Source organism: Drosophila persimilis, unplaced genomic scaffold, assembly GCF_003286085.1.
Source record: "Drosophila persimilis strain 14011-0111.01,24,50 unplaced genomic scaffold, DperRS2 tig00000124-arrow-pilon, whole genome shotgun sequence".
NCBI classification, from domain to species: domain Eukaryota; kingdom Metazoa; phylum Arthropoda; class Insecta; order Diptera; family Drosophilidae; genus Drosophila; species Drosophila persimilis.
This window is the reverse complement of record NW_020825294.1, coordinates 9,852,553-9,876,744: the sequence shown is the minus strand read 5'-3', so window position 1 is coordinate 9,876,744 and position 24,192 is coordinate 9,852,553. Positions and strand designations below refer to the sequence as shown.

The following is a 24,192-nucleotide window of genomic DNA, read 5'->3' as shown; positions in this document are numbered from 1 at the left end:
CGGAAAAGTTTGATTGCCAGAAAATATTATCAAGCCAAAAGATTAAGAGGTTCAAAAAAGGGCAATAACTTGACAATTTTTATGCTTTGAAAACATGGCAAAAAAAACATGAAAATGTGCGTATAAGAACACATAACTTTTAGTTAATCCACAGACACACATATTCGAGGCCATATCCTTATGGGACGATGGCTTTAAACACACATTTTCCGCCTGAAAAGCGAGAGGTGCTGGCGAAAAGAAAGAGATAATTTGCTGTTGGAATTTTAGACATCAGTCGTTGCGAAAATTAATCTATATTTTACAGAATTCTTTTAGAATTTTCATAAGCCTTGGTCCTTCGTTTGGGCCTTCAATTTCCAAGTGCGAGAGCCAAAGGCATTGATCAATTTATATTGGATTTTGTGGATGGCCTGGCCCCCGCCGAAACAGACAGCTTAAGCTCTCAAGTGCTTATTTGTTGTTTATTTCGTAATTTGAGTTTTTTGAGAGAGAAATTGATGACCCATGTGGTCTGTCGACTTTAACTTACGGTCAGGGCTATTAATTTTGGTCAAAACCCAGACCCAACTCACATACTTTTCCTCCCTTTTTCCTGCCCTTTCCCTTACTTTTCCTTCCCTCGCTCAGTTTCCTTCTTGCAGCTTAAAACCGCATTTGACACGTGGCAGCCGCTCATTCTGTGATTCCTCTAAAAAAAGAAGAGATTTTGCAGAATATTCTGTAAATCAGAATTAAATCACAAGATTTGACCCCAAAAAATACAAAAAAAAACATGAAAATCATTAAATGAAAAAAAAGGACAAAAAAACTGCAAAATTTACAGGTTTTCGAAGGACTAAAAGCTAAGAAAGCTGCTTATGTAAATGATTTCAATGAATGGACCTTTAAGGCGGATTTCCATTGTAAATTTGGCCAAGTTTCGGGTTGAGGATTGGTCTCAAGGAAAGGCCTCATTGAGCAGCAAAAAAGGAGTGATGGGACTAGTGAAGGGTTTGCTGCTGTTTCAAGAGAATTCGAGTGAAGTTTCCTTTTATTCCCTTCCAAAATATTCAGCAATTAAAGCTGCAAATTAAGCAACTAATCGCAACGAATGGGATACGTATAGAAATGTGTGTTCTTCCTTTAGAATAGAGCTTTTTCTTTAAAATAGAGCTACGCTTTCTCTGGTTTTATCCGTATTTACTGGCAAATAAACCTCTAAAGTCGATCCTTGAGGATGATTTCGCATCAAGGCTAGCATTTTGGAAGCATTTTGAGTAGTTTGATGCTATTTAAATTGATAATACCGTTTTTAATACAATAAAAAACTTTGGCATGGTATTAATTTACTAAATAATTAGTATCTTTGGCATTCTTTGAACCATTTTAATAATTAGTAGCTAAATTTGTTCAGAATTAATACCACTTAAGAGCTAACGTCTTACAAAAAGACTAAAACATGCAACACAATGTCAAAAATTGAAGAAACGTTAACAATTGTAGAAAACTTAAACTTTGCGTCAGGTATATCTTTTCTAGCGACAAGAATCAAAAGTCCTATAAAGGTTCGTACAATTCCCTTTTAAATCCATAATTTTTGTGGATATCCGCTCTGCAGAACCGAGTAATAATTATAAAAGTACCCAAAGCAGCAAATCGCAGTTTTTTAATTTTAAAAAAGATTTTGAGGAAAATGTAAGTATGAGGATCTACTCATTCGGGCCTACAACATAATTTCTGTCTAGCGTTTTTTTCCAAGTTTGTGGGGGTTTTCCTGCGTAAAATGCTTGAATCTTCAGATAATAGAGTGTTGGTCTGTATGTTTTTTTCCGTTTAATTTCTTATGGAAAAAGATATGTCAAACCACCCGTCGATCTGACTGTTTTCCTGCCTTCCCCTTTTCGATTTGCATGTCCCAAAATATGTTTCTGCTTCTCGCACTTCTCGCATTTGACTTTCTTTTCGCCCCAAAAGATGTTTTCTCTGTCTGTTGCCGTGACCCACAAAAAAATAAGCAACCGAAAAAAATGGACAAACAAATTGTGGGAATAATCCACAGGACCCACAAGGATTTTCTCCACCTCCTCTTTTACAACAATAATTTTTGAGCATCCAACACCAGACGCTTCTTTGTTGTTGTTTTTTTTTCTTCTTTTTTTTGGGACCCAGCGGTGGGTCCTTATTCGAATTCCTTTGTAACACCCGAGGATTCCCAGGATTCCACCCGTCCCGCTTTGGATTCTTCCTCCAAGGGGTGTCCCGTGGCGACAGTCAGACAGTGCGACAGACAGGCAGCCAATCAATCAATGCAGAAGCCATACAACATTTTTTTGACATTGCCATTTTTCGTGTAATAAAATTTAAAAGTTAATTTCATTTTGATCTACTTTAAAAACGGAGATTTCAGGTGACAGAAAAACAGGAAAATATTGGTATCACAGCAGGAGGGTTCCCCGCCGCCACACCTCCTAAAAACAATCCTCGCCTGAGGCTACAAAACGATTTTCGGTGGGGCGCGACATAGCATAAATGAAACAACAATTGCCACAGCTTTTCCACAGCACATTTTCCCATTTCCCAGGCTAAACAACAGACCCAAAAATTACATTCATTTCCTGCTTCCGGGCATCACGTAGCCGCCATGAAGTCTCCCCCATCAATTTGGGCCACTGTCTGGCTTTTTGTTTTTTTGTTTTTGTTCAAGTTTTGGTCAAATTACCAACATCCTGCGCAAAGGACATTGGGCATGGGTTTTGGGCACATTAGAGCAGCCTTTTGGGTTGTTAGTTAACGTTTTGTAAACTCCCAGCCGTTAAACGATTTAGAAGATGGGGAAGAAAGTTGAATGGATAATTTTTGAATTGATTTTTCATATTTTAAGGGGAAAAAAAACTACTTTCCTCCAAACTCTTCCACTTGTGTTCTAATTTTTACACATAAATAGAGGCTTCATCGTTTCATAGATTTATATTCAATTTCTTTCATAAAATGAGCCTTTTTGTCTCTTATATATTTATATTTTAGGAAAAATTTCCTCTTTAAATCCATCCATAAATAAATTAATTAGCAAAAGGTTCTTCATAATTAAATAAAAAATAAAATTAATATTTTTATAAAATGATTAAAAGTTCCAAAAGAGGGGAAGGTTCCTAACTCACTTTCCCAGAAATCCATTGAAGGATATTTTTGTGCTTTAGACACTTAGAAAATTCCACAAAAAAATATATATTTAATTCTCAAAATAAGTTCCTAATGAATGTTCCTGCTGGCCAACAATCATGTCACATTGTTGCACCTTAACTTTGTTTTTTATCAATTTCTATTAGGAAACTTTCCATACTTCTCCGATGGTCAAAAAGTATCTTCCAAAACTATATTTTGTCTGGACACAAAAGCATAAATTGGCCAAAACAGGCAGACCGACAGACAGGCAGACAGGCAACAAATAAGTTAATTCTCATGACAAAATGCGATAATAGCCGTACAATTTGTTTACCCCAGAGAGCGTACCCAACTCTCATTTAGGGGCCACAAAACTTTTGTCACCTCATTATGCAGGCAAGTTCTTTGGGTGCCAGACACCGATCCCATCCCTCATCCCTTTGGCCCCTGAAAACATAAATTTACAACCCATCCCCCAGCAGTACCTTTCGCAATCGTAAAACTAGATATTTCACCATCGCAGTGGCAGGAAAAACAAGAAAAAAAACAGTAGGAAAAACAGTAGAAAAATATAGGAAATGGCAGGAAAAAACAGAAAAAGTAGGGACACCATGGAAGGAGGCAAAAAAATGGCACAAAAATTTAATCAACATGACTTTGTCGCCCACTTGGCATCCGCCCCCACATGGAAAAGGATAGGGGAAAGAACTTTGAGGGGGAGTGGTTGGGGTGGAAAGCGAAGAACTATTCGAAAGGTACGAGGCGTAGCAGCAGCTGCGTGGGGCAACAGTTGTAATTGCTTGTTGCACAGTTAAGGAAAAAAAACAATCCTGGATCTATGTGGCAATAAGTTTTTGGGTTCATTTAAAAAAAATAAGGAAAAACAAAAACAAGGAAACAAGAAAAAACTAGGAAAAATGGGAAAACATAAAGATTTAAAATGGCGATAAAATTTGAATACGATCTGGAGCAATTCTTTAAGCCAAAGAACGCTTAAGAGTGCGTAAAAAATAGCCCCAACAACTCTCTAAAAAATCCTATAAAAATTCCTCTAAAAATTCTCTAAAAAAATCCTATAAAAATTCCTCTAAAGATTCTCTAAGAACTCCTTAAAATCTTGCTTAACTCAATGCCCTTTTGTACCGACCAAACAAATTCTGACAAATTCTGACAAATTACTACTAAAACTGTCCAATTTCCTGCATTATTTATAGAAATTTTCTAGCAACATCTCTGGGGCTGGTTTAAGCGTAAAAAAAGAAGGAAACTAAACTAAACGCATGCCTAAAAGTAAGAATAAAAGTTGGGACAGCAGGGCGTATGATTAACGCCCCAAAAGCCACAAAGTAGGCAACACAAAGCCCACCAAATAGTAGCAGAAGCAGCAGCAGGGACCAGCACCAAAGTCTCATCAAATATGTTGATAAAACAGTAAAGATTACATGGAAGCAGAGAAAAAATAAAGGGTCCCAGGGTTAGGAACAGGGCCAAAAGCAAACGCAGGAATAGGGCCAGAAGTAAGACCAGGGCTAGGAGCAGGAGCAGAAGCGGGAGGCATCTCCAAAGGCCCTGAACCAAAGGCATCTCTAATGTGTTTGTCAAAACGTTTTAATGCGCAGAGATCCATGGACTGTGGCTGAGGGCTGGAGGTCCCATATAGCTACAAATGCGATGGTCTATCGCCCTGGCAGTAACCTTTTTCTCTTTTTTTTCGGATGGGCAAGGGGTGGGAGAGGAAAGGGGGACGGTGCACGTGGGTGACGAGAAGCCACAGATGACCTTTTTGGCAGCCACAGAATAAAATTGTTAAATAAAAGGCAAATAAAAATTTGTGTGTCACACAAATAAAAACGTGAAGGCGAGAATACGAGAGAAAGCCGCCTTCCCCATCAGCAGAGAACTATAGTTTTAGGGGAACGAAGCTTTTGATACCCTCAAATAATAATGGCTTCGATGATGGACATGATATTCGATACGACACTTACATAGGCTTAAAGATTTTATTGTTTTCGTTGGGAATATCTTTAGTAAAACCCGTTTTTCAATGGATTTTGCTTAAATTTCGTATAAAAATGGAACCCTATCTGAACCCTATATGCTTCTTCCAGGGGTACAAGAAGAGTTTCCGAATAAAGAAAGCATTTCACACAAAAAACATAGAGAAGGATATGCATTCATGGCTGTAGAGACAGGGCCTTTAAATACGTCCTCCGTCATGGAAGAAAAAAAAAAATTTCGAGAACAAAATTAAGAAATTTCCCAAAAAAATACTCCATAAAAAACCACAGAAAGAAATTAAGTAACATATCATGAAAATTGTATATAAATCCATTTCTAAAATATCTGAAAAGTAAACCGATTTTTATTAGAGGTTGCACAGACTTGTTCTGCCTTGGAATACCCTCTCCTTTCAAGGATATCAACAACCTGTTGTGGGCATGTGTGTGCTTACATGTGAGAGGGTGTCTGTGGGAGCGTGAGAATGTGTGCCAGAGTGTAAGGATATGTCTGCGTGTCCTGTTTTGTGGGTTTGTGGGTGTTAAATGGGCATTAGAGTCGGGGTGCCCTGGACCCCAAAGGCTATTTAAACCTCGTCAATGTGTTTTTCACGCTTCAATGGGAAAGCGGTCTGTGGTTCTGGCTTGGTTACACTAGACAACAAAGTTTGTACCACACCTAATAGGAAAAATTATTAAATGTTCGACAGAGTGGACTAATTGAAACCAGAGTTGATTTACAATTCTGTTTCTATGATGTCTAGGAGTAAAATATGAAAGAAAATGTATGACAATCTCCTCCCATCTCTTCCTTTTCAAGCTCTGCCCTCTGCATCTTCTATTTAGTCCCACACCCTGTTAAACAGTGAACATATTAGGCCTCCAAGTGGCAGTGGAGCACCACTGTCCGTCCAATGAGGCATCATTTGATCAGGAGGCCACTCGATGTCACAACAAAATGTGTTAATGGGATTGCTTATTATGTGTCAATCAGGCATTTTATTTCTCTATTCCCCCACTCCCCGTATTATATTTATATTCCATTCACAGACCCAGAAAAAACACCAAAAAAAAGGTTCTTCTTGTCGCCATTTAATGGCTGGGGACACATTGTTTTTTAAAGCACGGCTTAAGTGGGGTTTTGGGGATAACATTGCACTGAAGAAAATTGCACAAAAATATTTGGACTATTCTTTAGAAAAAAAGAAGAAAAATACAAGAAAAATAATGAGAAATGTATAAAAATGCAAAGAAAAAAAAATTATGACGAAATTTCTTTGCAAACTCATAGAACAAAGTGTGAACAACCGAAAGGTAAACTAAGTAATTTTTGGTTTTAGTAAATATTAGACTTAAACAAAAAATAATAATAAACAAAATTTTAAACTGTAGAACGCTTTTAAAAAATTAAATATCTAACAACAAGCTATATAGTTTTCCCATTAAGAAAAATCCATAATATTTCACAGATCAAAATAAAAAAGTATTATAAATAAATTTAGAAAATTGGATGATCCTATAAAATCTATTTTAATTATTTTTGTATTATATATTTATATATTATATATTTATGTATTATATTATATTTCTTAATATTTTTATTTTATATATTCTTTTTATTTATTTTTATTAATATATATATTTTTATCCCATTGTTACCTATCTTTAAGACCTTTCCATCAAGACTTTCAAGTCCCTAGAAAAATTGTAGATTCCGTCACACACCATATTTTCTGTCAGTGCATCCCACCCACATAAATAGCATCATTATCTGTATGAAATATCTCACAACTCATTCGTCATTTCGTCAAAAGTCAGACAAGAGGGTGCTCCCGAGAAGAAGAGCAGACCGAGGACGATGATAAATCACTTTCAATTTTGACAAACGTCGCCCAAATGTCGCGTAGACCAGCGGCACATTTCATCACCCCGACAGTTGCCCACACATACACACACACACACACAAATACACCCTCGCACACAGAGATATTCGGTCGCAAATTTCCATAACGAGTGGACCCAGGATTTTGGTCGAGGCAATTGCTCATTGCTTCCGCCAACAAATCATTCTCCAGCGGCGGACATCCCAAATATCATTGAGAGAAGAGCAACAGACAGTTGGATGGGGGGAGGGGGTTTGGGAAAGTCACAATTCGATTAAGTGGGGGTGGGGGGAAAGATTCATTCAATGACTGGAAGGGAAAATCATAAAACGAAAATCGGTTCAACAGAAACGGGATTACCAGGATTACTAGAAATGATTCAAACAAATCTGCCCCCAAGTGAAATTTGATTTATATTTTGGGGAGCAGAATATTTACATATTTTATATATAACAAAAAAAAGGTATCAAACGAACGAAACGAATTGAAATCTATTGAGAAAGATTGACAAATTTCTCAGCTTTATATTTAAAATTATTAATCTATTATTCAATCAAAAATCCATCAATCAAATCCACCAAAACCTATTCAAAAGTAAATACAATTTCTAGAAATATTCCAAAAGACGAATTTTCAAAACATTTTCTATAGAATTTATTATATTCTCTAAGAGAGAATCCAAGTCCCCATTTTCCAATGAATTTAATATAAATATTCTCCAAAATAAAAAGAAAAATTTAGCCAAAAGATGGCATTTTTTCATCAAATCTTTACAAGAAAATATTGAATCATATTCCATTGAGCATACTTTGCTTTTCATATTACATAAATCATTAGAAAAAAATAAAGCCTTTAGGCTTGGATATATAATACGAATACATCAAAAGTACCAATCAAAAACTCTTCAAAAGTGAACCAAATTCTAGAGTTTTTCTGTACAAAAGATGATAGAAGAAAACAATCATTAAATCTGTAAAAAATTTATGATATTTATATATTTCCAAATCGATCATTTTCCTCGTCGTTTACTTTATTTTTCATTCCAAAAATCTCTAAGAAAAACATCCTTTAGACCAGAGATCATTCCCATAGCTTCCTTCTCCGAATTCCTGCCCCTCGTGCCCCATCTCCTTAGTGCCTCTCTCTTTTTTAAATATTAGGCCAAATATCGACGGGCAGCACAATTTTCATTGTGGAGGAGCGTGTCTCTGCTTAAACTACAATTTAATTTCCGGCTCGACTTCGTGTCTCCTGCCATCTTGTGACATCACGTATACGATACGAACGCCGGCTATCACGTATACGTTGGGATGCATCTCCTAACAAAAATATCTTTCGACGGGCACTTAATGCTTCAAGGATCCAGATGATGATGCTGCTGCTACAGTGGCAAGTGGCAAAGGCTTAGACTTTCGACTTCCGCTTGCAACAACAGCAAAACGAAACAAAGAAAATACAGAACACCCGCCTTGGGCGAGTGGGAGACGCGATGAAACGAGTGTCTACTGCATAATGTTGCATATTGCATTTCGAGACTTTCAGACACTTTTCATCACAAGAACTTCATTCCGAGTGCAGAGCCCCCTTCCGGCTCTTTTTTAAGCATTGAGACACCCTCCCCCCTTTCTTAAGCATTAAGAGGTACCCTCTCTCTCTTGAATGTATCCCTCTTTGCACCACTCTCTCTCTTTTATTTTGTTTTACTGTTTTAACCATTGTTTCCTTATGCCTGCGGGGTGTCGCCCTTAAGGTGAGCCATCCATCAGGCTTCTAGACTTGTGTTTTCTTTATAAACTCAATGGCAACAGAGGATCTCCCTGCGAGAGTCTATTCCCCTCTTCAGTACCATCTTTAACCTGTATCTCCCTCTCTCTGTCTTCCTCTTCTTATAAATAATTCAATTGCCATTTTCTTTGGCCTCGTTTTGCACCTCCTTGTAAAATGAAACATATGATGATTTTCAAATGAATTCCAATGAAGCCTTATTTACACCACAAGCCAGACAGAGAGAGCAAGAGAGTTGGAGGGTGCAAAGAGTGCCTGCTGTATTCATGGTGCAACATGCAACAGGGAGACAGAATAGTCACCCACTCTAAAACATTTTTGTATTCTTTAATCAGCTTATATAAATACCCGAAAATCAAATTCAAACAAGAGACCCCACCAGAAGCATTGAATGACTTGCTCATTGAACCCTTTTCTTTTTCAATTACAGCTCCCTTATCTTGGTCTCTTTCCCTTTAAGTGCCTTAAAGGGTACTTCATTGTCTAGACACTCAGCTGTATTCCCCCGTTTCTTGTTGCATTTGAATTGCCATTCACTTTGTATTCATGACTCCACCACACGTCCCCCTGCTTTCACCGTTTGTCTAGCCCTTCCTTTGTCTACATGCAAGGCATTTTATAATGTATGGATTATATTTCACACACACACACACACGTGTACAACCCTTCGCAGTTCATTCAATTTTTAATAATGGCTAGAAACCATTAGTCCATGACATCATTTACACGGCCTTCCCTTCACTTCGCATAAAATATAAAATTCCAATATATAAATATACGAGTATATTGTATGCTGCCACTAATGGTTGCCCAGTCGCTGCAGCTGTCTAACCCTTCGCTTTATATTTGCAACAAATACATGTATGATAGAAAAAGAATTCGATTGGGGGGAGGTGGTGGCATGCACCATTCAGGTGCAGTCATGCATAATTTGTGACCAAATAGAGACGACACTTTTTGTGGCTGGAAAAGTGACGGAAATGTTTTACAAGTCAATTTTATTAAAGTTTTGCAAACCAATATTTTAGGGTTTTTTGGCTAAAATTTGTATTGCTCGAAAGTTTGTTTTCTTTTTTTCTTGTTTTCCATTGCACAGAAAACAGGAAAAAAAAACATAAAAATCCTTCAAATTAAGCCAAAAAAACCTTACATATCTCTAATCAAAAGGGAAAAATTCTAATTTATTTCCCCTTTGATTTGCATTTACAGCTCCCTCGATCAAAAGCTCAGCAATGTTCCGCTTCAATCCCCAATTGAGTCACGGCTGTGCCTTGGCCCTCATCTGCTGTCTGCTGAATCTCCTGATGATGCACCAGCCCACCAATGCGGAGCTCTCGCCCGTCGTTCAAGGTGAGTTCTTCCTCCCCATTCTACCGGACGACCATCCCCCAAATACCGATACTTTTTTCAGGTGGCGGGCCCATCAGCAATCTCTACGACAATCTCCTCCAGCGGGAGTATGCCGGACCCGTGGTCTTTCCCAATCACCAGGTGGAGCGCAAGGCCCAGCGCTCTCCTTCGCTGCGTCTCCGCTTTGGTCGCAGCGATCCGGACATGCTCAATAATATCGTGGAGAAGCGTTGGTTCGGCGACGTCAACCAGAAGCCCATTCGATCGCCTTCCCTGCGTCTGCGGTTCGGACGCCGCGACCCCACCTTGCCACAGATGCGACGCACCGCCTACGACGATCTTTTGGAGCGTGAACTAACCCTCAACAACCAGCAGCAGCAGCAATTGGGAGACACAGCCGACGATCTCAGTGCCGACTATGATGGCCTTTACGAGCGGGTGGTGCGCAAGCCGCAGCGTCTTCGTTGGGGTCGCAGTGTGCCCCAGTTTGAGGCAACCAATGCCGATAATGATCAGGTGAAATGATTGAAAAATATATTTGAAATTTCCGGTATTCGAAATGCTCTCTTTTGCAGCTCTACAACTCTCTGTGGAACTCCGAGAAGATGCGCCGCATGCTGTTGGCCTTGCAGCAGTACGAAGCCGCCCCTGGACACGTTGCAGGCTATGCCAACGACGGAGACGACACCGAGGCGCAACTGGATGAAGACACATCGGAGTTCCAGCGCGAGGCACGCAAGCCAATGCGTTTGCGTTGGGGTCGTAGCACTGGCAAGGCCCCCGCAACCGAACAGAAGGTGGGAAAATCTCTGAAAAAAGGAATTTGTTCCTCAATAAAGCCCTTTTCTTTGCAGATTGAAACCTCTTCAATTGCTCCCAAAAATTAAATACTTATCCCAGATATTCATGGCCAAGGCGAAAGGAACTCCAAAGGACAATGGCAAGGACATCAAATGATGGGAAAAGAAAAGAAAGCTAGAAAAAACGGTCGAAATATCCAAAGCCCAAAAAAAAACAGTTTTTGAGAGAATTTTTAAATAGAGAGAAAGAGAGTGGAGAGAGAGAGAGGAGGAGGAAAGAGCAGAGTCAATGGCTGAGAAATACATGCATATATTTAACAAACAGAAAAACACATATATAAATTCTATATATATTAAACATATGATTAACCCATTAATGTCTAACATTTCGTTTTTGAGCAGCAACAAAAAAACCTAAATAAATATATATATATATATATATATTTGTCCATGAAACTTTAACACAAGGCGCCGCGCAGGTAAAACAGAAAAAAAATATCTACAAGATTATAAATGTTAAAAAAAAATTAAAAAATAAATACATATAAATTTTGGGTGGGTTTATTTGACAAACTAAATGAAAATATAAATCAGTTCTGTTATTTTATTTCTTATATTTTTAATTGTTTGCCTCGAATCTCCCTAAATTCCTATTATGCTCAATAAAAACAAAAACAAAACTTTAAAAAAGGATCCCCCAAACAAATTCTAGCCTCAAATGTATATAAAAAAATATAAAAACTTACAAAACACCTTTAAAACTTAGCGCAAATTTGTTATAAAAACAAAAGAAAAATCTATAAAAATATTTAAAAAATATATAAACATTTAATTTGTCAGTGAACAAATTTTCGATTTAATAAATATTATATGAAAAGGTAAAAAATGTTTGAAAAACATGGAAGAAAGGCCCCCGCGAAAGAAGAATTGAAGGAAAGAAAATATAGATGTATTACTGCAACAATTGTTATATTCTGTGTGCTAAAAAAAAGAATTATATATACATATGTGTGTATGTGTGTATCAACTATTATATTATACGACTATATAAATATACATATATATATCGGATGCAATTTTATCAATGTATTTTACTTAAACAAATCCAAACAAACATAAACAAAAACACAAAAAAGATACAATCGAATGTTGTTTCTGACACACATTTTTGTATATTTAATTTACACCATCATTGAAATTATTGTTTAACAAAAACAGCAAACATATAGGAAACAAAAAAAAACACTTTCCCCCACAGACAGAGAGCTCAGAGAACGGAGTATATCAGTATATATATATATATACCCTTAAATATCATATGAATGTAAATGTAAATAAGAGTAACACACACACACACACAAAATGAACGCGTACATATTTTACTCGATCTATATGCTATATATATATACATATATATATATATATATATAATAAATACCTATAATACCTACGGTGAAACTCTGAAGGAGTCAAAAATTCAAAGTGTTTTTATTTCATTTCGGTGTATTTGGGAGGAAACTATGGGGATTTTGGCTTATACAAAATTATGGAAAACATTTCAGATCAGATCTTGCCAGAAGTATGTTGAAAATAGCTTCGAAAACACCTCTTTGCATGGAGAAACCAAAAGGTAATTCAATAAAATCACTCAATAAATTGCAAATCGCAACTCCCTAAGGCAGCGATCGGCACGCGCCCATTCGCGAAACGGAACAAAACTGTTATTCTATGGTTCCGATCCCTGTTATACATGTGTGTGTGAGCGGGAGCGCACTATCCTATGCCCAGAAGATAGGGCCATGCCCTATAAATCACAAAAATCAGAGAAAATTTCTCATGTGTAGCATTACCCCCTTTTCTGCTGTACAACAACCATCGAAAATATGTTTCCCGAATTGCCTAATATTGTCCCAAAATACAGAAGTGTCACACAACCATAACCTACTACAATACACGCAATTGAGTGCATTTTCGTGTCGAATTTCCAATGTCAAATGTCATTAAAAAAAAATATAAAACGCGCTCCATTTACAGAAACAGAAGAGAGAGAGAGAAATTTCAGAACAGCATTTGGAGTTGAAAAGTTAATTACGAAAAACAAACAACAAAATGTAACAGGAGTTTGGGTCTGTGTCAAGGGTTCGCCCCCACAGGTGGAAAGCACCTGTAAATGTCTCTGTTTGTCTTTGCCCATTTTCATTGCCGGAATGTTGTGGCTCCTTGTCCGCATCTGCCATTTTCATCAGAGTTCCCTGTTGTTTCTTGTTTGGTTTCTGGCTTAATTCTCTCACATTTGTGGCCGTAATCGTGTTGCAGAGGATACACACTCTTGCTCTGGTGTCATCCGACGCTCTGGGAATCCAAGTTGATAATTGTTGGCACTTTTATTGGGTCATTCGAGCAGGTATTGGGCGTTTGCAGCAGGTAAAAGTTGGAAAATGCACTGCAATCGCGCGTTTTATTCATGAAAAGTTGTCCCATGAAATTGGTAAGCTACGAAAGTTGTAATAGGTGTAGTTGTAGGAGTAAATTAGTGGATAATTAACTTTAATTCGTTATATATTCTGTCTAAATAAATGTTACAAAGTTTCAACTATTAATTGGCGGAAAGAAAAGTTTTAAAAATTGTAAAAAATTAATGTAGAAAACTCCCGCCTTTATTTATTTATTTTATTTTCTCCTTTCTATGGATTTTCACGTATTTAAATCTCTAGCCACAGCAACCTGCTAATAGCCAAAGATTCCAACAAAATGCGACATAAGATCCACACATTTAACTCTTGAAAGTTTGACTTTTCCCTGGCATCCTTTTGCTGCTAATGTCAAAAGTTTTATGGCGACCTGTTTTTAAATGTTCTGTCTAAATGTTGTTTCTGTTTTGTTGCACATACGGTATAACGGTATATAGTATTTATGTATGTGTGTGAGATACAGCTTTACATTACTTAGTACTTGGTAAATATTTATGCAAATAATATGCAATTACAGACATACTCTTAAAACACACATACACAGACATACGCTTGCAAAACGTGGCCTAAAAGCGCTCTGCAAATACACGAAAGTTTTCCAGGACACACGCATACTCTCAAGCGAGAAAACGGTACAAATGTGTCACACACACACGCGCTACAGCAGGGAGGAAGGAAACTTTGGGAGCCGAATGTATAAATATCCTTAAAAATCCAACGTTTATACAGGAGCTATAGTCAGCTGATTTTGATCACGGACGGATGGAAGGAAATTTCTATATCGGTTGGTTCTATGCTTTTCTTCCATTTATCATTCCAGAATAGTTATACCCTCTCTTGAAGGGCATCCAAAAACAAACAAAAAAACAATCTTCAGGCCGCGACAGAAACAACTTGCGATTAAAAACGCTTGCAAACGCCTTCGGAATTGCTTTGCCTCCCACCGCCTGCCCCCCGAATCCCTGCCCACATGTGCATATGCAAATGAAAGAGCAACAACAACAGCAAACAATGGTAACAACTGCTTCCGCTTCTGTCTGAGACGCGCACCCCCTACCACCGTCGCCCCCACAAAAAACTAATGCAAAAGTTTTTTTTGGGTTTGCCGAGGATAAGACGACACATGACACTGAAGAAGAACAGCGCGACGGAAGCTTGTCTAGCGAAAAAAAATTATTTAAGAGAAAGATTTACTTTGAAAAGACAAGGTCTCCAAGAAGGAGACTTTATTACTTAAGAGAGGGTCCCACTCACCGTTATTACATTTATTTTGGCTCCTCTTCTTTATTATTGTCTTCTCTTTTTGATCTTGCAAAATTCATTTGTTGTTCTTTTCACTCTCCAAGGGGGAGCCGATTTCGAGACGAGGTTGCGATGAACAAAGAACGAAAACGTGAGATTTCGGGACCGCACGAAGATTTCCGAATTTTACGAAACGACACAAACGTAACGGTACCAAGAGCACTAGCATACAAAAAAAACACTGATACACTGCACTTTCACACACTTGTCACATTTCCACCTTTTTCCTGAGATATGATAGCATGAGCTTTGATTTCATTAAAATAAGACAAGCCATTAGGGTAGGACTCCAAGGAAACACGCATATTTTAAGCTGTTGAAGCCCCGAACGAGACAGATCGACATATCCAATCGCCCACCTTGCATGGAGGCATCTTGGCAGGAGAGCGCCGACGGAGTCACGTATTCCCTTTTGATCTTCTTAATCTTCTCTCCGTCTACTACATGGAAGACCTTTTCTGCTTTTCTGCATTTGCACACACGCACACATATGTACATATGTATGCACCGCATGACCTAGTGCGACCACCGACATAACGGTACCTTATTGGTGCCTTTTTGGTAATTTCCAATAATGCATATAATACTTATTGCACTGCACTTTCACATATTTCCGCTTCTTTGTACCCACGATCTGCCTTTTTCCTACCATTTTTTGTCATTGCTTCGCCCCCGCACCAGACGCATTCACAATTTCTTAGATTTAGCACTTTAATCACAGGAATTTGTATGTTCTTCACTGCACTACACTATCACAAATTGCAAAACAAATATTAACGCATTGAACGCGTGCAAGCCGAACCGAAAAATTGAAGATCGCTCATCCATTCTCTCTCCCGCTGCTTCTATTCCATTTATATAGAGAATACCTTTGGACACCTGTTGGTGAGAGTGTGTGGGAGTAATAGAGGCTTAGATGCAGCCATGTGATCAGAGATCTAGAAGATATGTTTGAAGCGGAGAGCCCTATTGGAAATGTAGTTGGTTTTTGGCTCATCTTCACCCTCTCCCTCCTCCACTACTCTTACTTTAATGCGAGTTCTCTCTCCTCGGTCAGCCCTGCGGTGGGCGGTAGTGGGTGCGTGTGAGGGTTCAAAGTATAATTCCATGTACTACAAACTCAAAAAATGTTCAAAATATGGTAAGGTTTGTACCCACATATCAAAAATATTTTATTGTTTATATGGTAACACACACATTTCTATTGTTATAAATCTTAGAACTTAACACGGGGTACCGCTTGACTGATAGAACTAAAAAATCATCCGAGAACACATTGGAGATGAGCCCTGCTTCGTTTCGTTTCGTTTGTTGAATGAAAATGTGCTTAAAATTGAGGTAAGATTGACTTTCATTTTGGGAGGGGGGTAATGGGAAATACTGATACAATGCTAGAGGGTACGTCATTTACTATACGATTCGTCAGTTTAAGGAAACACATTAATTGGGGGCACAATTAAAAACTTCGTCATTAAATGCTAATCCAGAACTTGCCGGATTTGAAAATCCTCTAGATTCTCTTGTGGAATGAGTCGCAGCTTCATGTCGTTGGCCAAATGGAGAACCGCGTAGAGGGCCACCGATGGGGACAGAGAATCTTTCATTTTGGCATTCAACATATCAGGCAACGTTCGGTAGAGCTCCTGGAAGCTGGCGGTACCCTTCGCGTAGCTTTCTTCCTTTGGCACTGGGTGGGAGGGTATCGATGCCTCGTCGACAGGACTGAGGAGTTGTTTCTGGATCAGAGAATTGCAGTTTTTCTTGAGATTCTTCATGTCGATCACCTTGGCGCGCCTCGCGAATGGCACAATCACTTTGGTGACCTGAAAAATATGACAATATGTGATACTTTAGACACCCTTGGGAGTAGCATATCCTCCAATGACCCACCTGCTTCGGTGCACCCTCATATTCGGTGGCTATCTCCACGATTGTATCCTGACCCACATGCATGCTTTGGCTCTGGCTGGGCATACCCTCACATAAATCCACATTCATCATGTCCATGGGATCTTCAATGCCCGCTCCCGACATTCGGTTCATGACAGGATCATCTGTGGTGAAATGTTCGTTGTCAAAGAGCTCTATGTCGGCATCGCCGTGGTGTGAGCCCCCATCCATATCCATATCGTTGCCCATACCCTCATCCAGGTCGGCTTCACCAAATCTCTGGCTAACTTTTATACTCGGCGCCGAATCGTATTTGAAAAAGTAATCCGCTTCAAAGTTGAATTTCGTGGGCAGCACCAGCTTTCGGGCATCCCATTTCTTTTGATAGTTGACCTTTCGCTGCTTTATATTGGCATCGAGGGGCTGAAAGAACTCCTCTTTGAATTTTCCATATTGCACCTCCTTCATGCGTCGCTTGGCGGCCGCTGCCGCCGTTTTCTTTGGTTTGGCAGCAGTCACAGCATCCATAGGACCATTCGACTGGGCCAGAGTGGTGCGCGGACGAGTGCGCCTGAATTTCCAATGCGCTGGACCCGCCCAAAACTGTGAGATCTGCTCCATGGGTCTGTAGGAGTAGTCCAGCCTAGTGACACCATCCACTGGCCTTAGGTCGTCAATAAATTCGGCCGTTTTCCTCAAACGGCGGCAATTGTTGACGACCGTCTGCTCCTCGGCGGTGAGTTCTTGCAAATCATTGGATTGTATTTCTAGGATAATGGGAGGACCTGCTTCCATATCCGGCATGGGCTCACACTCAGCGTTCATATCAAAGGCCACGGATATATCTGTGGGATTCACACCGAAGTCGTCCGCATTGTCCAGCCCCTCATCATCGTCATCATATGTGGGGGCCGCCTCTGAAATAGATCCCGTCTGAGGCTTGGGATTGGGGGCACTGGTTATCACGTAGCCCGTGTGGAGTGGCCGCAGATTTAGTTTGTCCATATGGTTGTACAGCTTAGGCAGCCATTCCGCATTGCACAACTCTTCATTGGCCCACTCCTTGGTGCCAGCACTCAGCGTTTCGCTGTCCATGAGCTCATCCGTCTCCTCCGTCGAATCCCAGAATTTGTGGGTCGTGCGTAGCCGCATCTCAGAGTCTACGCTGGGCAGAATGTTGTGCATCAGGCGATTGGAGGCATTGATGGAACCCACCGTCGAATTGAGTTTCCCAAAAACCGCATCCTGCATGGGCACCATGTCCAAACGGGCATTCAACGTTTCCTTGTTCTTTGTCACCGTTGATAAATTCCTTTTCTGGCGCTTGGGCTTAGGTGCCGCCTGCTGCTGTTGACTGGGAGCCGCATCGCCACCTTCGCCATCACCTGGAGGTCCTTCAGGTAAGCCCTCATCATCCGCGTCGGCATCGTTTATCTGTTTGTCCGTCAATGTGCGAGCACTCAAGCCCGCCGATATACGCATTGCATCGATGTATATTGAGTCTACACGCAGGCCGTAGACCTTGGACGAGGCCTCCAGCGAAGAGCCAGCCATCTGTGAATGTAGAAAGGTAGGTTAGGAACTCTGCAGATTGGTCAGAGGAGCAAAGAGTAAAACGCACCTTGAAGTTGCTTAGCTTTTTGTGATGGCGATCCATTAGAGTGGCCAGCGAATCAATCAGCGACATATGCCAGGCATTGTCTTTGCTGAGCTTATTGCAGTTGTACAGATCCACGCAGGAGCGTATCGTCTCGTTCTCCTCGATGGACTCGAGAGCTGAACTCTTGCGCGTGTCCTGCTGAACCAGCAGCGTTCGCCGGCGTGCTTCCCGCCGCTCGGCCTCGTCGTCATTGATCACTGTTATGTCCCGGGCCATGCTCTCCCGGTAGCTGCCCACTGCAGATCGACGCAGTGGCGTCTCCGAGCGAGGCAACGTCATGATTGCTCGATGCCTCTTTGCTGGTCGATGATTTTACGCGCAAAATTAACGAAAATACCAATGCCTGGGTGTGCGTAATCACAAGGGGACGCCAAATGCTGTTGTCCGCCTTGCAAGGAGAGAATATAGTTTTTCTATAACAATTTCTATAACTTTTGTTGCTTATTTTTACCAATTTCGTTTTGTGTATTTCGTTTGATCGCTGCGTTGGTATTGGTTTACAGTTTCTTTCAAACGACGCCGCAATCTAGGGATGGAGAGTGAGTGCTTAACATTTCAGGGCTGGAAATCCACATTCACACGCTCAGGGCTGGCATAATTAATAAACGAAATTCATGAATTAAAAATTCCTCATTACCGTAAAGCAAGTAAGAAATAAAACAAATTAATTTTTCTTACCAATTAAATTTATTGATCTATACAAATTAAATATCAAAAATTACAATCATGTGCATTGTCAAAACATTTCCAAAGTTCTATCGATAGTTTCGATCAATTGTGCAAGACATCGATACGATACTTATATTTGTTATCTCTGCAGCCCTGAATGGCGGCAAATCACACACACACACAACCACAAACTTGCAGATCGTCGTCGGGCGCACTTTCAATGTCGTTTTTGTTGATACTTATCGTTGTTTTTGTATGAAAAAGTTAAAATATTAGTTAATTCATTAATTAAAATCCAAATAAATGTTTAAAAATCGTATAAAGCAGTGCCTTCCAATTCGAAGCTGTGTCTGATTCTTATTTTTTTTTATCAAATAGTTTTGCGTGTGCTTGTGTGTGTGAGAGTAGCAGGGATAACAGAACATTTCCCATTTGCGCAGTTTATTCCAAGAAACCTGCGACCAAAAGGAGAATTGCGCTTGAAATAATGGCACGCGACGGCACACAAGGTGGGACCCAAGGGGCCACCCAGAGCCAGGCATCCAACATTTGGACGCAGGTGGAGAGCCAACCGATGGAGAGGATCGTGTGGGGCAGATTGTACGGAAAGAATATCAAAATCAAATCGCTGGGTACGAGCTCCAACTACCGCATAGTGTATACGCATTCGTCCTTTTCTGTTGGTAACCATCCAAAAGTCTTTGTTCTTCGTGATCCTAAACAGTCCTATCATATGTTTAATCTATGTACTATGTATTCCCTATAGATCTGAACAATGACGAATTCAAGGCTGGACGTGGAGAGGCGAATGACTTGGTCCTGACCCTCAAAGATTTGCCTGAGAAAATCCTGACGCGCATTTCCAAAGTGCATTTTATCATAAAGCGGGCAAATTGTGAGCTGACAAATCCGGTCTATATACAGGTAGATATATTATGGGTGCACCCTACCATTGTATACCTAAAGTCCTCATCTTTTGTTCTCCTGTTACCCAAGGACCTCTCACGCAATGGGACTTTTGTGAATAATGAAAAAATTGGCACCAATAACATGCGCATTTTGAAAAACGACGATGTCATATCAATTGCCCATCCCACATACAAAGGTAAGGGGATCTGCCAGTAGCGGAGAGTCAGAGTGAAATTTGCAACTAATTTTGCACCTGCTTCCGCCCTTTGTAGCCTTTGTGTTCAAGGATCTCAGCCCGAATGAGGCCATCGGCCTGCCCGAAGAGATAACCAAAACGTATTCTGTAAATCGTAAACTGGGCTCGGGGGCCTACGGTCTGGTGCGTTTGGTGTATGAGACGCGCACCTGCCAACAGTTTGCCATGAAAATTGTTAAGAAAAATATGCTGGCGGGCAGTGCACGACCCAGCACGAATCTCAGCGATCCCGAAAGGGTTCTCAATGAGGCAAAGATTATGAAAAACCTCACCCACCCTTGTGTGGTGCGTATGCATGATATTGTGGATAAACCGGACTCGGTTTATATGGTCCTGGAGTTTATGCGCGGTGGGGACTTACTTAATCGCATCATCAGCAAAAAACTGCTGTCGGAGGAGACCTCAAAACTATATTTCTACCAAATGTGCCATGCTGTTAAATATCTACACGATAGAGGTGGGTTTTGGGAACATTTCCAAGGATTCTGATTGATTTTCTCCCTCTCCAGGCATCACACATCGCGATTTGAAGCCAGATAATGTTCTGCTAGAGTCGGGGGATGAGGACACACTTCTCAAAGTCTCTGACTTTGGGCTAAGCAAGTTTGTACAAAAGGACTCTGTGATGCGGACACTCTGTGGCACGCCGCTTTATGTGGCCCCTGAGGTTTTGATCACAGGCGGACGAGAGGCCTACACCAGGAAGGTGGACATTTGGAGCCTGGGTGTAGTTCTGTTTACCTGGTGGGATAATCTTTTTTGTGTACCCGTCTAAAGAACGCTTCTAACGGCTTTCTCCTGTTGCAGTCTCAGTGGCACATTGCCCTTCTCCGATGAGTACGGCTCTCCAGCAGCTGAGCAAATAAAAAAGGGTAAATTTGCCTACCGACACCCTGCCTGGAAGGGTATATCGCAGCGTGCCAAGCTCTTGATAAATCAAATGCTCATTACGGATCCCAAGAAGCGACCCTCAATCGATGATGTACTGCAAGCCAATTGGCTGCGAGACACAAAAGTGCTACAAAAGGCCAAGCAGCTAATGAAACTCGACAGCATGGAGATCGATGAGGTAGAGAATAATTTCCTGGAGCCACCCACCAAGCGTTCGCGGCGATAGCTAAGCGGGAAAAGGTTTTAATTTTCTGGAAAAATTAAGAGGACATTTTTCCCACCCCAAAAAAAAACCCTCTGCCGCAGCCAAGACGATACGCTCTGTTTATGCGTGAAATGTGTTTCGAAATCAAGTATTTTTTTGCGGTTGTTTAGTTTTTACGTTTTGTTTGTTGTAAGATAGCCACAAATCAACCTGTTGATTGGCATTTAGTTGTACATAAGAAAACCATTATATCCTTAAGGAATGGTATGTTTTTTCCTGATGACCCAGTACTTGGCCTTTTACATAACTCTGCTTGCGTAAGGGATCCCCCACTGACAGGACAGGACATCAAAGACACCAAAACTGAAGCATTGTTCCGATCAGATCATATAAGACCATTCCAAATGATGATGCGCATTGATTGTTTAGTAACTAAACACAAATTATTAATTAGAATTACAATCTGACTTTTTGGTTGAAAATTACCCGAGAGCCTTTGAAATAAAGATTTTGAATTTATACAACGAATTTATGGAAAATTTATATTTTTATATATGAAGATTATAAGTAAATTCTATTAGCAGTAGTTGTGTCATATTTTTGTTTATTATTATTATTATTAAACGTTTTGTTGAACAGTTGAAAGAAAAATGTAATAGACCCCAAAATAGGCAACTATTTTGGTTGAAACATTTGGTAATCTTTCCTTAAGGAAACTGATTTGAAAATAAAAGAAAGGATACATCTCCAGTGTTTTCCCAAATGGTTTATAATAAAATCATAAAGCCATTTTGTTCTTGAGCCATGTTTAAAGAATATATGATTAGATTTATAATGTTAAACAGTGTTACAGGCAAGTCTCAAGACAATATTTAATTTGTTCATTTCTTTCAACAAGAAAAAAAATACTCTTAAAAAAATATCTTCACGAATTTGTATTAATATAATACAAATCCCTTGAAGTAAAGTGCATTTCTTGTATATAAATGGTAAACAAATATCACTTGAATCAGGACAGGTCCTAATATTACAAAAAATATATATAAAAACCTAAGGTATAATGTGTTTGACCATTTTACGGCCATGTCCAATGGTAAGTAGTGTCTGTGCATCTGTCCAAACGGCGTCCGTCAGACGGTCATGCGTGTCCTTATTTGTATAGATAATCTCATGGCTTCCATTCATTTTGGCTATCTTCACGCCAGCAGGCTGATTGCTCATGACAGCCAAATGGGGTCTGCAAATAAAGAAAAATGGTTAGCTCTTCCGTACATTTCTAAGCATATATTACATCTAGAGCCGCACCCATTGATCGAAAGCTGTGAGATAATGCTGTCATCAAAGTACTCCATCGTCTCTTGGAACTTCTTGGGGACACGAATGTCTATGGTATGGACATTTCCATCGAAATCACCAAAGTAAATGTAGTTATCGCCCTGGAGTTCCGTGGGTCCTGCCCAGGCGGCACAGGTGAAGCTAATCATATGAGTAGTGTCGTTGTAGAGGGTCATGGAAGATGGTGCCACGGCACGAGCGTCCCAAATGCGGGCACAACCCCCACGATCACAGGTAACAAACTGGTCGCAAGTGCTCACAGGTGTGGCCATGCCCGTGAGTTTGTCCGTGTGAGCATAGTTTGTGCGGTAAGAGCTCTCCAGATCTGCCCCAGCGAAGTTCCAAATCTAAAAGAGAGCGTTCCAGGTGAGTAAAGAATCTCTAGTCCCTATAGAACTTACATTTATTGTACCATCTGGAGATGCGGTTACAGCCATTTTTTGATCCGCCTTGAACACACTCAAATGGCTAATGGCCGATGGATGGGCTGCAGATTCGCCGATCATAAAAAGGCAATACGGGGATACGGGATTCCGCACCTTTGAGTATGTGGACCAGACCTGCAGTTTGGTATCTCCCAGTGCCGCCAGCAGCACGTTGTTTTCCGCATAGCGAACAATGTTCACCGTGTGGGTTGACTGCAGTTTGAAGTCCGCATTCTTCTCGGTCATGTGCTTCGCATTGTCCTCCGAGTGGCCAAAGAACACGCCCCACCACTCGCAACCTTTCCGGCGATTGGTGGCGAGGGCAAAGTGGTTATGTTCGTTGACGCTAATGCTGTCCCAGCAGCTATGCAGCCGAATCGAAAGATTCTCCAAGCGTGCACTCAGATCGGCAGCGTTGAGATTGGGATATTCGAGGTTGCCGGCCAGCTCTATGTTTGGCGGCGGTTGGTGGCTATCAGGCTTGCGATATAGCTCAGAGATTTTTTGGGGAAACATTTTATTCGAAAACAAATTAACAGCGGGGGCAAAAAATAACAACAAGAAAGCCAATGTGGCGGCCAGGGATGGGTAAAAGGAAATCCGCGGCCCGATTGTTATATCGATATAGCGATGCATCTTGCGATGGTTTGAAACTCAATCGTATTCGAACTACTTCAAGTACGAGTCCAGTCAAGTCTGGAAACACACAACGATTAATTTGTATTAACCCAAAAAACGCTCGCAATTGGATCCCAAAATTATATTAATATGATAACTGTGGCGTTTAGTCTGTGGCAGTAAATGTTTCATTTAAGACACCTCGTAAACGGATCGTTTGAGTTAAATGTATGGCTTTTGGTTTATAACGTTATCTGTCCATGGGAGGGGGTGAGGTGAGACTGCTCTCGCGAAATTAATACTTGTTTAGTGGCTCCACCTGAAATTTTCAATGCATCCCAATAAATATATACCTAGTCTATTATAATGTTTAATATATCTTCATAATCAGGATCGACTGGATCGTCGGTGCCAATTTTCAGACTCCAAGGAAAAAACTCTCTTCATATTTCGCCCCAAGTGTCGGCTGTCTTCTACCGTCATTTTAATGTTGTTCTTGGGATCTTGGGCTTAGCATCTCCTGTTTGCTTTGCTTTTTCAGCAAGCGCTCGCCAGCACTGCAGCTCTGCAGCAGGATCGCATATACATTGACGACCGCTGTG

At 40.3% G+C, this 24,192-nt stretch overlaps 4 protein-coding genes across 5 annotated transcripts; 2 read left to right on the top strand and 2 right to left on the bottom strand.

The window, feature by feature from the left end:
• The first annotated feature begins 10,020 nt into the window (after positions 1–10,020).
• On the top strand, positions 10,021–11,460 carry LOC6596563 (short neuropeptide F). The gene is made up of 4 exons (XM_026987557.1): positions 10,021–10,159; positions 10,221–10,675; positions 10,735–10,956; positions 11,014–11,460. Exons 1-4 carry the CDS (start codon positions 10,042–10,044, stop codon positions 11,044–11,046), a joined length of 828 nt encoding a protein of 275 aa, XP_026843358.1. The 5' UTR covers positions 10,021–10,041; the 3' UTR covers positions 11,047–11,460.
• A 4,415-nt stretch (positions 11,461–15,875) lies between these two features.
• On the bottom strand, positions 15,876–18,759 carry LOC6596562 (condensin complex subunit 2). The gene is made up of 4 exons (XM_002021707.2): positions 18,734–18,759; positions 18,244–18,670; positions 16,623–18,176; positions 15,876–16,555 (listed from the first exon to the last, which is right to left on the bottom strand). The coding sequence occupies exons 2-4, from the start codon at positions 18,559–18,561 to the stop codon at positions 16,211–16,213; spliced, it is 2,217 nt and encodes a 738-aa protein (XP_002021743.2). The 5' UTR covers positions 18,562–18,670; positions 18,734–18,759; the 3' UTR covers positions 15,876–16,210.
• A 517-nt stretch (positions 18,760–19,276) lies between these two features.
• Positions 19,277–21,740, top strand: LOC6596561 (ovarian-specific serine/threonine-protein kinase Lok). Of its 2 annotated transcripts, none has more exons than XM_026987430.1 (6): positions 19,277–19,634; positions 19,718–19,875; positions 19,948–20,056; positions 20,133–20,573; positions 20,626–20,860; positions 20,924–21,740. In XM_026987430.1, the coding sequence occupies exons 1-6, from the start codon at positions 19,439–19,441 to the stop codon at positions 21,231–21,233; spliced, it is 1,449 nt and encodes a 482-aa protein (XP_026843231.1). In that variant the 5' UTR covers positions 19,277–19,438; the 3' UTR covers positions 21,234–21,740. The 2 variants fall into 2 exon arrangements, with proteins under 2 accessions (XP_026843231.1, XP_002021742.1); XM_002021706.2 differs by having other exon boundaries at positions 19,280–19,583.
• A 318-nt stretch (positions 21,741–22,058) lies between these two features.
• LOC6596560 (protein valois) lies at positions 22,059–23,502 on the bottom strand. The gene is made up of 3 exons (XM_002021705.2): positions 22,949–23,502; positions 22,518–22,894; positions 22,059–22,449 (listed from the first exon to the last, which is right to left on the bottom strand). Exons 1-3 carry the CDS (start codon positions 23,486–23,488, stop codon positions 22,263–22,265), a joined length of 1,104 nt encoding a protein of 367 aa, XP_002021741.1. The 5' UTR covers positions 23,489–23,502; the 3' UTR covers positions 22,059–22,262.
• Positions 23,503–24,192: the final 690 nt, after the last annotated feature.